Source organism: Sander vitreus, chromosome 13, assembly GCF_031162955.1.
Source record: "Sander vitreus isolate 19-12246 chromosome 13, sanVit1, whole genome shotgun sequence".
Taxonomy (NCBI): Eukaryota; Metazoa; Chordata; class Actinopteri; order Perciformes; family Percidae; genus Sander; species Sander vitreus.
The window spans coordinates 29,518,439-29,533,868 of NC_135867.1; the positions used below are offsets into that span (position 1 = coordinate 29,518,439).

General features: G+C 40.8%; 1 protein-coding gene across 1 annotated transcript in view; it reads right to left on the reverse strand.

Annotated features, from left to right (window-relative positions):
• Positions 1–875: 875 nt before the first annotated feature.
• The window catches only part of LOC144527476 (uncharacterized), a 14,901-nt gene continuing 346 nt past the window's right edge, over positions 876–15,430 (reverse strand). Inside the window, exons 2-13 of the mRNA XM_078265517.1 lie at positions 6,492–6,663; positions 5,829–6,009; positions 5,394–5,439; positions 4,655–4,994; positions 4,335–4,438; positions 4,202–4,247; positions 4,052–4,094; positions 3,760–3,802; positions 3,505–3,591; positions 2,635–2,701; positions 2,017–2,074; positions 876–1,893 (exon numbers count right to left, since the gene is read on the reverse strand). Coding sequence (XP_078121643.1) covers positions 1,811–1,893; positions 2,017–2,074; positions 2,635–2,701; positions 3,505–3,591; positions 3,760–3,802; positions 4,052–4,094; positions 4,202–4,247; positions 4,335–4,438; positions 4,655–4,994; positions 5,394–5,439; positions 5,829–6,009; positions 6,492–6,663 — 1,270 coding nt within the window. The 3' untranslated portion in view covers positions 876–1,810. The remainder of the gene's footprint in view (positions 1,894–2,016; positions 2,075–2,634; positions 2,702–3,504; positions 3,592–3,759; positions 3,803–4,051; positions 4,095–4,201; positions 4,248–4,334; positions 4,439–4,654; positions 4,995–5,393; positions 5,440–5,828; positions 6,010–6,491; positions 6,664–15,430) is intronic.

Sequence of the window (15,430 nt, forward strand, 5' to 3'; positions counted from 1 at the left end):
TACCATCACAATTGCAACACTTTGTTTCCTCAACCTTGTATTGTGCAAAGTCATGGTCCCCCCCACACTTTCCACATCTCTAATTCCCTCTACATGCAGCTGCCACATGCCCAAACCGTTGGCACTTGTAACATCGCAATGGAGGACGTCTGTACTCTCTCACCGGGAAACTCATATACCCAATGTATACTCTTGTTGGCATGGTTTCTTGCTTAAATGCCACAACACAGCTGTGCCATCTTTTTTAAACCTACGGGTAGACTCAATCTCACCTCCCTGTTTAACTATGGCACTCTCAGTGATTTCAGTGTTAATGTACATTACTCCCTTAACATCTATACCCGCAGGAACAAAGCATTCAAATGGCTTGTTAATTAAATGGCGGACTCTTTTAGCATTTGTTTTCTGGCCCTCTTACAGATATTCAGAATATTTCATATTACATTCTCACATTAAGTACATTTCCCATTTTATCCTTTATGTCTTCAGACAGTCTAGAGGGTTTACAGCTTTATCACTCTTATCTTTAAACTTAACACCAAACTTAAATCCTCCATCACCAAACTTTGACATCTTCCTATTGTCTTGGTCCCCGTCACCCTCACTTGATCTATTTGAGCTGTCCCTTTTCTTTCCATCTTCACTCATTTTGTTGCCCTTTCTCTCTTGGCTACCTCCTGAAGCCATCCCAAAGCTATCCCCTCACCGGGAGCCTGGTTGGATTCAGTCCCAAAGTCCCGCCTATTGTCCGTATAGTTTGGCAACCGTAACAGCAAAACCTGTCAAATGGTACAAAACACACCAACACACGCTGATTCAAACTGAATGCTGCTGTCACTTCCTGATCCCCTGCTTCAGCAACAAAGAAGCAGATGTATTTTGCAAAAGGTTGTTTTATTTGCAGTATTTTCTTACTAGAAACACAACCTCAAATGTAACATAACTGTTATTACACAAAGCATAGCAGCATGGCCGTTGTTTTTTCTTATTATTTCAAAAAGTCTTTGGAAATATGCGTCAAACAAATGCTTGTAATAAATGCTATGATGGTCCTTGCTTAGTCTGCTTGTGTGTATGTGCTGCATCAGAGGAGCCTGTTTGTAGGCCCTCATCTAATTTAGATCCGGAGCACTGAGCCCAGCCCTGCCCCAGCTTACAGTGTATCTGTCTCTCTCTGTCTGCCAGCGTCTGCAACTTGGATTCAAGTTTAACACAAAACATATGATAAACAAATACTAAAATATATTATAATGCATTGTTAGAAGTTATACATCACAGGTGAAGACTTTGTGACTTGTAAATGAGTACTTTTACAAAGTACTTCCTCCACAAGTAGAAGATTACTAAAATATTGCAGTATTATTTCTCTGCAGTAAGCACATAAATGAGCGCAACAGCACGAGAATCTTACAGGCGAAAAGCAAGAGTTTGTTGTTTTTCTGTTGCATATGCTGTACTGGGTAAAAATAAATGGTTTTACAGAAATGCCCAAGATATGTTTGAGGTCATTTAGAAACAGTGCCTCCATTACATTTGTCCACCAGAGAGCACTGGAAGTTCATTTTTGAAATGCAATATGTCTTGGTAAGTACAAAATGGAGTCATAATTCTTTAGAGAACAATGCATTCTCATTAAAAATGTTTGGGAATGTGTAAAAAATAAATAAAATAATGGCCCATATATCTTTATCAGATTTGTGTCTTAAATGTCAATATTATAATTGATATTTTGACTCTGTAGAAATAGCACATTTTCTATCCGGTATAAATATGTAAATTGCCCGAGCATTGCATGATAAAACATTCACATTTATTCATTAATCTCTTCATCCATTCTTTGTCTTTCAGAGTCTTCACCCTTTAGCTGTGCACTTTGCAGCTCCTGGATCAGTACTGGAAGAGAAGAACAGAGTAATATACAAGTATAACACAAAACCATTCTTTGAATATTAATAGTTTATACAAGCTTCATAAATAAACCGAATGACAACAGGCAGCATACAAGTTAGAACTCACCTGTGATAATCTGCTCCTTCACTTTTTGAAGTTCTTTTTTCACTTCTTCAATAATTTCCTTCAAACACACAGATATATGCAGTACCATAAGACCTTGGCAATACAAATTCATACTTGATAAATCCTACATCATAATTAAAGTCAATCAATATTTTAGTAAACAGCCTTAAAGCTATATGATAACATGGCACAATAGTGGCATCCTGACAAAAAGTTATGACTTTGCAACTGCAGTGTGTTGTGCTTTTGATGACAATACTCCCTGGTAAAAACACACACAGAATCTTACAACATAACATCGTTTTTAGCATTTTTGTTCATTATAAACAAACATACGGAAGAGGATTTAGGGCCACATGTGAAAAATGTATTTGAGTTCTGAGTTTAATTTACTTTTTTCTCAGAATTCTGACTTTAAAAACAGAACTCAATAAATGTTTTCACATGTGGCCCTAATCCTCTTCCGTACAAACACCACATTTCCTGTGCCACACACAGAAAATTATGTGGTTTTAATTCATTAAAGTAATAATTCTGCTAAAAAAAACACAGAGTTTTACTGTTATTATATGGAGTTACAGAATATTGTTGAACGAATGTTGAAATAAATCAACCAACCTGTTTGATTCTTTCCATGTCACTATCACTTCCTGCACCATCTGAGTTCTTTTTCACCACCTTCAGTCTAAGATAGAAAAAACAATGTTTACCCTTAGTCAAAACCGACTCTTTGAGCTCAAGAAGGTATTTTCAAATAGACAGCTGGCCAGGAGAAGCATACTCTATTTCCCACAGAAAGAACAAAAGCATTTTATAGGTATTGGGAAATCTTAGTAGAGTGAGAGAAAGAGGGAGACAGAACATCAGCAGTCAACAGTTAAAAACAGTAAACATAATCAGTGTTTAGCATGGATCTTCCATTGTCCCAACAACTGCTTATACTTCAATAAGAAAAAAACACTTTCTCAAGTCTTAATAAATACATTTAAACCAGAACCTGCAGCTAGTATAATTTAACTGAATTACATTTGAATGTCCTGTTCTGCTTGTTAATAGACTGGAGTCCAAACATTACTTGGGTAGACCAATGCTAATACTCATTACTGCTCTAATATTTGGACTTCATGAGCAGAAACTCCCTAGGTTCATGTTCATGCCCTCAAGAAAGAAATGTAATGAATGCAGATGCAGGGCTCTATCATGACAACATGTTGTGAGAAGACTGTCATCAAAGCAGGTTAGAAACAAGTTTCAGTCTCTTGCTATATTTACAGCCTCCGACATAAACCACCAAATGTCGAGTGCTTAGTTGTTGCCATGAGTCATTTTTTTAGCAGCACACCACACTAAAACAGCAGTGGTATGAATGCAGAGATAATTTCATTGGCTCATACTGTAGTAAGCATACAAAGCAGAGAGCACCGAGAAGTAACATCTTGGGACAGGAGGAACCTTCGCGGCAGGTGGGGACAAAGGGGGGACTGATACCTGGACACTGGGGTAGTGGCAGAGTTAGAGGAGGACGTGGAAGTGGAGGAGCTGGAGTCCTTTTGATTGTTGGTTATGGATTTGGGCCTGTTGCAAAAACATGCAGATCCTTTAAGACAGCTGCTAATTGGATTGTATGGATAGCTCAGGGAAAACTGTTATTTAGCACCAAATATGATAGGTGTCTGTGGAATGTACTGTAATGTAACGATCAATCATGTTATATAGTGAAAGTTTAATGGATCAGGTTCTCACTTTGGAATGGTGGCAGATTTTTCTTTGGGTTTTCCATTGATTTCTGATGAAATATAATTATATACATTATTACTGTACATGGTCATAAGATAAAACTTAATGTGTTATGTTAATATTTGAAGCATTAACTATTCTTAAGTTAAGCCAATATTTGGTTGTCAACAAAGAATAAACAATTAAGTAGCACGTTGATTTGAAAACCATATATGTATTGTGATGATAAAACAATACTAATACAGTAAAAAAAAAACATTTATTTGGCTGTTTCTATGGGGAAAGTGACACTACTCACCTCCTGGTCCTGAGAATTTTGATATTGAGGAGTCAGAATCCTCCTGTCATGTACAGACAAAGTTATCATACACTTAGATTTTACTGCTCATTCTACAAATATTACAGAATGCTGAGTGGAAAGCAAATATTCATGAAATCACTGACTTACATTGTGAGGTTCTACATTTGCAGCAGGATTATCAGCAGCTTTCCTCCTATTTTAAAAAGTTGTATTAAAGACATTCAGAAGTCCCTAGCATCAGATCATCACACCCATATGTGTCTCTTAAGTAATATCTTACCTCCTAGCAAGCATGGCACTCATTTCTCCCATTAGACACCCTCCTCCACCTCCACCCGATGAAGATGCTGATTTGGGGGATGGAGCTGCTGCTCCTCCCTCATCCTGGACACACAAAAACACCTCCAGTCACTATGTTCACAGAAATTTGGTTCATTGATCAGCTTACTCAGTCTGTCATTTAGGGGAACATGAAAAACAATATCATCCATGATTTCTGTCAGGCTACATCTTTTTCATACAGTCTTATCAGCAGAGCAATTGTGCATCATGGTAATTGCATTGGTGGAGTATGCAAAGGAGAAAATGCATGTACCTTACCTTGACTGTTTTACGCAGTTTTGCTCCTGCCAGAGCTGCAGCCAGATCATTTCCACCTCCACCTCCGCCACCTCCACTTCCTCCAGCAGGGGGCGGGGGTGGTGCAGGTGGGACCATACCCCCGGGAGGAAGTGGTGGTGGAGCAGGTGGGCACGGTCCAGAGGAAGGTGGTGGAGGTGCAGGTGGGCACGGTCCCGAAGAAGGTGGTGGGGGTGTCGGTGGGGTGGGTGGAGCGGCCGGCGAGGCAGGAGGAACAGCAGGGGCAGCTGCAGCAGCGGAGCTCTGCCACTCTCTCTCCAGATGCCCCTTCTCCTGCTGTTCCTGCCTCTGTCGCTCTAGTCTGGACAAAGATCGGCAGATAATTCTAATGTTGTGAAGCCTGGGAGCTTTTAAAAGCTATTTCGTATTCATGTATGGCTTTTTCCACAGCTTTTTTAATTCTGTGCAAAACAGTGCAATTTAGCACTGGAATAATTAGTTTTGATTAATCATTTATGAAGCACAAGAGCCTACACAGGTTACATACATAGCTTCCAGCTTCTCAAATATGTGGATTATCAGGTAACCATTGTAAACAGAATATCTTTGAATGTCGATTGATAAATACAATCATTCTGGCGTCAACTTGGACTTTGGGATATGGTGACATTTTTCATAATTTTCTGAAAAGGTTCTAAATAGATAACTGAACAAAATACACATGAGTTGCAGTCTCAGTATCATTTATAATAAACCGTACCTTTTCTGGGGCTCCAGCTCGTGTGCAGAGGGTCCATTCTGAGGGCCTGGACAAAAACATTGTTGTGTGTAATTGATACGTGTGCTCCTCTGAATCAAGACTATTTAAAATAAACGAAAGCAGTAGATGCAAGCATGGTTGTAGTCCAGCCCAACTAAAACCCAACTAAACTAGATACATTTTGATAGCATACATTGTATATGTTATCAAGCTGATAAAATGTCCATTTGCACAAGTAACCTACGTTTGATGCAAATAATTAAGCACATTTGATTTTAGCTTATCAGTGAGTTGTCACTGACTGGAAAAACATGTATTACTCTTTTAACTGAGCAAAAGATATGGTGATGCTAAAGATTACAGCAGAATTTACACAGAAACACTTCAAACTGCCTGACTTGGATTTAATGTGCCCTCTTGCCCTGCTGTGTTTACCTGCGCCTGCTGGTGCACTGAGAACCTCTAATGCATGCATCATTGAGTTGGCAAAAAGGGCAGCATCCTCCTTATTGCCAAAGTTCAGCCCCCACACCTGTTTGGGATCCCGCCACTGGTGGAAACTTGGTGTAGCTTGATTATATTTTATACCTTTGATAATGGGACAGTTGATCACCACCTGACATGAACAAAAAAGCACAGGATATTGACTGTATTGAGGATTTGAGACTTTGGTGGTCATAGCTTATTATGTCATGTACAATGAAATGCAACTCAATGCAATTTGGACAGAAAGGCCAGATGTGAGTTGATTAAAATGTATGATAATTTGTTAGTTTATATTTTTCACACTTGAATTGCATTAGACTCTTAGCTGTAAGTAATATATGTTGTTTTCCATGTGTCATCTAGTACACATCCAGTACAATGTGACTAAAATCCACTAGATGTGATGATACTGTATTGTTTAAAAGGAGCACAGGAAATAATTTCCCAAATGATTTTAAACAAAACAACATCACATCAACTTTGATTATTTAAGCATTGCTGAAAGCTAATCGTTCTCTGATGTGTGTTGTAAGTGGAGGAAGTAAGAATCTTCAATTCCACAGCAACGTGCATGTGTGTGCGTGCGTGCGTGTGTGTACTCTTGTCTTGTACCCGCTGGTCGGCCTGCAGTTTGCGGCCCACTACTCTGAAGGTGTTGGCCACAGGGTTGTGATAGATCTGGACGCGGCTGAAGGAGGGACTGTCAGATCCAGCTGGCACCCACCGCTTGTTGTTGTCATCATACAGCATGACTGTTGCCCTCACTTGGCAGATACTAGACTCACTGTGGGAAGGAGAAATTATGAGAACAAGAGTGTGGAAGGAAGTTGAGAGCAAGAAAATATAAATCCAGGAAAACTAGTCTAATCAGTGCATCCTGGCTTGATGCGTTTCACGACGGCCAAGCCAGGCTGAGGAGGAGCGACTAGGTTGAGCCAGACTGAAGTAATTAAAAATTATAGCTGCAAGCAGTGTTGGACGGGCCCTCGCTCCTCTGCCCGCATCGGGGTTACTGGCGCACGCCAATCCACGTGACCCTGCATTTGCGCAACCGTCGGACACAGCGCGCACGGTGAGATGAGATGGTGCATTTCAAAAGTTTTACCAAGTGTAGGGGGTGGCGATAACCATCATCAATGACAAAGGAACTCTCTGCTGAGTTCAATGATACCTCACACAAGACTCTACCTTAAATGGGTCACCAGTCATGAAAGGGGGCGTGGCTTAAGCATACAGGGCGGGCCAAACCATCACCAATGACAAAGGAACTCTCTGCTGAGTTCAATGATACCTCACACAAGAATCTACGATAAATGGGTCACTAGTTATGAAAGGGGGCGTGGCTTAAGCTTAGAGGGCGGGTTAAACCATCACCAATGACAAAGGAACTCTCTGCTGAGTTCAATGATATCTCACACAAGACTCTACCTTAAACGGTTCAAAAGCCATAAAAAGCGGCATGGTTAATGTATAGGGGCCAGCTCAGTATCACATGTAGACCACACATTATAAGTTTCATTTAAATCGGATGATGTTTGTCATATAAGGCTGATTTCCTGTTGCCAACGAGGGGCGCTATGACCAAAAGTAAATTTTGGCCTATATATGTCCTCAGGCCTGGACCCTGGTCAATCGTGAGAAATTTCGGGCAGATATGACAATGTACACTCAAGTTATAACAACTTCTTTGTTCATCGATAAATGCTCAAAATGGCCGCCATGCCACGCCCACACCGTTAGACGAAAAATGTTGCTTTTAATAACTTTTCATCGTTGAGGTCTTTAGATGACGCAGACCGAATCTGAAGTTGATCGGATGAAATCTCTCCGAGTAGTTCGTTAAAGTATAGCACCTATACATGCATTTGTGGGATGAGCAGCAGCGCTGAGTATGTGGGTTGCTATGGAGCTAGAACAGTGACAGTAACCTGTGGTATTGAAAATAAAAATTGGCATTGAAACAACAAATATTGGCACTGAAAAATGTTGATTTTTTTGTTAATTTGCATAGGCTACTGGGAGAGACCGCAGCTCCACAGGAATCCTCACAGATCCGCGTGTTATAACCACATATCTGCAATGGCTTCCACAAGTTCACCTGGAACCTCCAAATCTCAAGTAAGTCTGTTTATCTCTGCCATTTTTTTTCACGTAGAAGCAGGCTGGTTTAGTGTTAACTTTAAATGTAGGCCTAAGCTGTGCTGTTTTGGCAGAGGTTAGAACTGTTCTCTTAATACATCCATGGTTAGCACATGTCAGCTAACTTGTGGCTAATTGTAGCTAAGTATCCCACCGGGGATGTCAATCTATCTTCTATGATCTAGTATTTATAGTAGCAGTAATTCCTGTCCTTTAGGAGTCCTAAGGCCAGTGTTATTGCTGGTGCACAAGGCTCGACTCGCTTGCATCTCTCACTAGCTCCGTCATGGATGTATTAAGACAGTGTTTCTCAAACTTTTTTCAATATTGTACCCCCTTTGAATTGCTTGTTTAAGCCAAGTACCCCCTGACCAGTGCAAAACATTTTTGGTAGAAAAAAAAGTCTTTATAAAGAGATACAATACAGTGCCGGCAGTGATAGATTCACTAAACAACAACCTTTTTAAGATTTCAAATGCTACATTTCAAATGTTTAGAATCCATCACTTAATTCATCATTATAGTATAATTATTTTAGAAATTATGCATGATTTTTAAATTAGCATTTTTGCAAAAATGTCACGTACCCCCTGCAGTACTCCAAAGTACCCCTAGGGGTACACGTACCCCCATTTGAGAAACACTGTATTAAGAGAACGAGCTCCTCTCTCTCTCTACCTGCCGCTAATACTGGCACGGAACGTGTCCCTCCCCCATGACTATCCTCCAATCACAAGTATAGCTGCTGACTGACAGGTTTCTAGGCAAATCACACTGACAACAGGCAGAATGCGTTCACTGACATCTCCTAAAACTGGGAAAACAGTTACTTAAAAACTGCCTTAGCCGAACATAACAGTTAACATTATCATGTGAACCAGTCCAGTACAATATTTTATAACTGTTTAACTGATAGTGTTAATTAGTCAAAAATATGACAGAAATGTATAAACTTGCCTGTAAACAAAAACAAGTATGTCTGTGGTATTTCTGGCTTAAAGGCATAACCTTTACATTTCTCATCCGATTTCACTAAGTTGTGTATAATTACAGGCACCTTCGACTGGGAGGGAGTTTATGGAGAGACTGCTGAGAAGGCTTCAGGAAGTTCTGCAATGTCAGCCTGTGGATTTTGACTATTTACACTTTTACACAGTGTTTTACACTTACACTGTTTTAAGTCATGAAATGGGACTTGTACCCTTTTGCATAGGCCAGTAGACATTAACCCTCACATGCATTATCATTGCATTTACTGTAATTTGTTATGAAATATAGAGTCAAATTCTTACTTGAATATATTTATTTGTTATTCATTGAAAAGGTACAGCTTTAACTGTTTTGCTGGAGTCCATACTGTAAATGCATGTCATTTCAAAAACTGTTAAGGATTAAAATCAGTACTACATATAAAGTAGTAGTGGTATTTGACATTTTAAAATAACAAAATGGATTTCCTGTGTTATCCTGCCATGTTTATGTGTGAAGAATCACATAGTTAAGTGCAGTCTTGCAAAGCTATCCGCCATTGTCCTAAGAGGGAGTCACAGGGTTAATGGCTGCCCTCAGTTCTGCCATAGTCTGCGGCCTCAGAGGGCACTGGATGGGTGGTAAAAGTACTCCACTGGCAGACTCTTCTGTCACTCTGTCATGGTCTCCTTCCAAGAAAAGATCTTGTATATCCTGTAATTGACAAGTAATGTTAAAAGACTGCAGTTGCTTTTAGAATACTTCACAAAACAATTACACTTTTTTTTTTTTTTGTAAATGAAATGCACACTTTAGGTGTGCATTTAATTTGTTATGCACATATGGCCATAATAAATATCCAAAACAAAATTTTAAAAAAAGGTTTAATTGAACATTTTGAAGCTGCACAGGGTCCTGGAGAAGTCTGTCAAGGTCCCTCTGGAGGCGTGGTACAAATATATAGTGGGTACAAAATAAATACAGACTGTTGGAGGGATCTAGCAGGTGACCCTCTTAAAGACTGACACATCAGTGCACTATTAATATCACTTTAAACCCCCAAGTGGGCTAGCTGATGTGGTATTAGCTAGCATTAGCGCTTGTTCAGCTAACCGCTGCCAAAACAGCACAGCTTAGGCCTATTTAAAATTAACACTAAACCATCCTGCTTCTATGTGAAAAAAAATGGCAGAGATAAACAGACTTACTTGAGATTTGAAGGTTCCAGGTAAACTTGTGGAAGCCATTGCAGATATGGGTAATCTGTGAGGATGCCTGTGGAGGTGCGGTCTCTCACAGTATGCAAATTATATGCAAATTACCTGTAAACCATGACCTCTTTGTCCCTCCCCTCAGGCCCCTCCTCCCTACGCCAAAACAGTGACAGAAAGCTGAAACTGAAATCCAGTGACATTGTAAACATCCTGACAGCGTAAAAAAAAAAAAAAAACTGTCACTGAAAAAAGACAGACATCAAGAAAAAATGTAGATTGACATTGAAAAACCTATCATAAAGCAAACAAATGTCAAAGTGAAATAAAATAATAGGATTGTGAGATTACAACTTTTTAATGTTTGGGTTTTTAGTTCAACATTTTTCAGTGCCAATATTTGTTGTTTCAATGCCAATTTTTATTTTCAATACCACAGGTTACTGTCACTGTTCTAGCTCCATAGATTGCGCCCATGAAAAATTTGCCAAATCTTCTCTGCCAATGCCAAACAGCTTATTCTGCCATTGACTCGTTTTCAGGTTTGGTGGATTGGATGATTGAAGTTTGAAGAAACAAGACATATTGGCAATTTATTCATTTCACAAACAGGAGCCTCAGTAGCGTGTGGAAGAACCATACACAGCCACAACAGCCTGGCACCTCCTCCTCATGCTGGTCACACACTGCTGTGGGATGGTATCCCACTTTTCAGTCAGCATTTGTCGCAAGTCAGCCAACGTGGTTGTGTTGGTCACTTTGGCACGAACAGCACGCCCAAGCTGATCCCACAAGTGTTGAATGGGGTTGAGGTCAGGACTGCTGGCAGGCCATTCCATCCTCTCCACTCCCACATTCTGGAGGTAGTCTCTGATAAACACCGCCCTGTGGGGGCGAGCGTTGTCATCTTGGAGGATAGAGTTCGGTCCCAGACTGTGGAGATATGGGATTGCCACTGGTTGCAGAATCTCATCTCTATACCTCTCTGCATTGAGATTGCCTCCAATGATGATAAGCCTTGTTTTTCCAGTGAGGGAGATGCCGCTCCACACCATCACACTGCCTCCACCAAAAGGTGTTACTCTATCGGTGCAGCAATCAGTATAGCGTTCTCCGCGTCTTCTCCACACTTTGACCCTACGATCCAGTACAGTAGCCTCAACTATGTATATATTTACTGGTCCAGTGAACTAAAACTATAATTTGGGAGGATTGTACAACTAGGATACATTTTTATAATAGTACAATCCTCGCAAATTATAGTTTCAGTTTACTAGACAGAACACACATTGTGTGCTCAGAATGCCAAATAAAATGCACATGGAAGAGGACATACATGATCCTTTACTGTTAAAGAATGTAAAAATAAATAAATCAACTAAAATAATTAAAGGTGTTGACCTTGTTAGAACCACTTTATAAATACACGTGTATAGCACTTTACATATTGCCCTTCATCACTGACTTTATTTAAACACATTTGCAACTTTATCAGCCTTTTTTAATTATTTCAACAACTGCCAGAATATATTAATCAAACTTCTAACAACAATATGAACAGCAGTTTTCATACAGCAATATAAAAGTAACAATGATGAGAAAATAATGGTCACAACTTTAAATAATAACAGTGCTTAACTGAACATCAATATGCACCGGTTGTATTTTAATGCAAGCTAATAAGAATAAGGTAAAACCTACAGCTGCGTGAACAGAAAAGGCCCCAGGATAAACAAATCGTTTCTAAAACTTATGTACGGTTTAGGTATGAGAACATGTTAATTTCCTGCCACCGGTAGGGGCCCTAATTTCTACTCTCCTGTGGGTCATATAAGAGGATAGGAACAAACCACCTATCAACAAGTCCTCCAATCATACGACCAGTAACCCCCCCTTGTCCTGTGTCAGATCATTGTTTGTGTTTGTAAGTCTTGTCTCCTGTTGGTATTCCCGTGTGTTCTTCGTCTCCTGTCGGTATCCCTGGGGTTTGTTCCTGTCCGTGTTTGTGCTCCAGTCTGTTTTGTGTAAGTCTTCCTTTGGTCTCTGTGCTCTTTTGTTATTCTACTTTTCTCTTCGTCCAGCCGTCCAGAGTCTCTGATGACAGCTCTTCAAAAGTCTTCCAGTCGTCCAGAATCTCCGATGACAGCTCTTCAAGAGTCTTCCACCTCCCAGAGTCCACGTCGACTGCACTCCCAGAGTCTTCGCTTACGGGCAAGCCAGTGACTGCCCCGGAGGCTTTGCCAGTCTCCGGCGCCCCAGAGACCTCCCTATTGACTTTGCCGGTCCCCAGTGCCCCTGACACTGTCCCTGAGACCGCCCCAGTGACTTTGCCCTTGTCCTGTCCCCCAGAGACCTTGCCTTTGTTTTCGGTCAGACGCACTCCTGCCCCTCGTGCCCTGTCGGCACCCCTGTCGACCTCTGTTCCCGTTGCCTGTTTGGCGGACTCCAGCCCAGCTGACCCGTCGTCTGACTTCAGCCCAGCTGGCCCTTCTCCTGCTCGGTCTGCCTGTCCTCCTGAGGGGTTTCGCCTTTGCCGCAGACCTGCTCGGCCTTCAGAACGGCCCGCAGAGGGTTTTTGCCTTCGCAGCCGGCCTTTGGAGGGATTTCGCCTTCGCAGCCAGCCTTCAGAAGAGATTCGCCTTCGCCGCCGGCCTTCTGATGGGTTTCGCCTTCACGGACGGCCTCTAGAGGGTCCTCGCCCTGAAGGGCTCTACCTTTCGTTGACGGCCGCCAGAGGGGTTTCGCCTTCGCCGACGGCCACCCCTGAGTCCTCGACGTCCTGCTTGGCCGCCTGAGGGGCTCTACCTTCGCCCACCTGTTCGGCAACCTGAGGATCTTCGCCGTCCTGCTCGACCTCCTGAAGGTCCTCGATGGCCTGTTCGGCCGCCCAAGGGGTTCCGCCTTCGCTGCTGGCCGCAGCCCTGGACCCCAAGACTAGCTGGCCGCAGCACCTTGGTGCCCTGGCCCTCTGTCCTCAGTTTCCTAGGACCCACTGTCCTCAATTTCCCTGGCCCCGTGTGACTCTTGTGCCTTCCCTCGCCCCTCCGAGGTTGATTTGTTTTTTTGGGTCATGACATGAACATGACATGACTGAATTAAAAATATAAAGCCTATGTTTGAATATAATATAAATTACTGTGATCAGGATTTGAATGTAAGTATGTTTAATTAGGCTAAATATGGATTCAATAAACTGCAGCAACAATTCCATCTTCTACCACTATGTAGAATTATGTACAGGTGTATGTAAGTAGGCTAATTTCCATTAAAAGGCTAATCAAATAAATTGCAAGCCACACTCATAAACCCTGCGATGTTCCAGTCAATTCTAACGGGCCACGACATGAATCCAGCCAACTCTTCCGGCGTTTCAGTGACGTTCGACGCTTCGGACGTCATCAGTCACGTGCTTATTTCAATTTGCTACAAGCGCCAACACTGCTTCGAACCAGTGTGCTTTGCGGGAGTGATACAAGCTTCGGCGCCTCGGTGTCAAACGTCCCATCACTAGTTTGTTCCTGTCAGTGTTTGTGCTCCAGTCTGTTTTGTGTAAGTCTTCCTTTGGTCTCTGTGCTCTTTTGTTATTCTACTCCTTTTTTTTTTTGCATTTTGGCTTTTTTGGATTCCTGTTTGTACCCTGGATTTGTTTGTTTTTGGAATTAAATCTTCACATCATACCTCAGTTTTCCGCCTCTGCTTTTTGGGTCCGCATTTTTCTCCACTCATTCTCCAGAACTTAACACAAACAGCATTTCACATTAAAGAAAGAGAAGGGAGACTGCAATATAACTGTGCAGTGCAACCTCTGCTTGCCAGCAACCAACCTCCTTTCAGCGTCCAAATTACTCCACCTCCAACCTGAACGAGCATCTTAAAGTAAGTGTTTTTTTTTTTTTTATATTAGCCAAGGGTAGTCGTCTGCTATAGTTACTGGTCACCTTGCTATTTTATAGTTGATGTGCGACTTTACATTCTCCTATGTGCTGATTTACTATCCCCAGAGCCGCTGAAAGACTGACTAGCCTCGTTTGACATGCTAGCTAATGTTAGCTAAAATTAGCTCGTGGTAGCTTAGACTGCAGTTAGATTTTTGTAGTATGCAGTTCGGGACTACAAATACAAAAATCTGCTTGTTTAGGTACACTTTCAGCCAGTTGGAACAGAAGAACACACCAGAATAGGCCTGTTTAGTAAGCTGTATGTGATGGCTGCATTCCTACACTTATAAAATGCAATTCAATGTGGAAGTAATCCAAGTATTCAGAATACGTTACTCAGATTAAGTAACGTAACACGTTACAAATTAAATTTTTGGGCATGTATTCTGTAACGGAATACGTTTTGAAAGTATCCTTCCCAACACTGAGTATAGATCTGGTGGAGGGCCTATTCCGATTCATTCAAAGTAGTAGTAATAACATCATTTAAAAATACTCTATTGCAAATAAAAGTTTTGCATTTAACATTACACTTAAGTGTAAGTTAGTAACATAAGTAAAATGTATCATATCTTTTATACCAGTCAAACAGTATGTTTTTGGATAAAAAAAAAAAATCTATAATCTGCAAAAATAGCTGTCAAAAACATTTAGTGACGTCAAAGTATAAACTGGCAGGAATTGGAAATACTCAAGTAAGTACAAAACCTCATTAGATGTACTTAGTTACATGAAACCATTGTAAAATAACTAGACAAAGATGTATTCATATGTTATGTGGATTATTTTATTAAAACAATATTTGGGGTTGTATATACACATTTGAAATTGAATATTTTATATGCAACCAGGCATTTGCAAAATGCTTAATAGAAAATATAGGTATGTTTACAGTAGTACTGCAGATACTCATTTCAATACTCTATGAAGCATTATGACAATGAGTTATTTTCAGTGTACTTATTGTTGCAAAGTCTGTAGCCTGAGGTAAATATATACTTCCTGCCAAAAAGGTTTTTACCACTTCCTGTGCTCAGCACAATGCTACCTAATATGGACTGCATTATTACCGGTCAGTGATAGATATAACTTCTCAAAATCATTAGCCCTCATCAGCCCTTTTTAGAATTTTATGATATACTCTGTCCACAAAAAATACAAATAATCCAGCTCTGATATTTTTACTTTAACTGTAGAAAACAGAATTATTTGCCTTACAGCAGGAAATGTACTGTAATCAGAGCCGCGGAGCTTGTAAAGCAAAGTCAAGTCTAGAGTTGATAGAAAGCAGCAC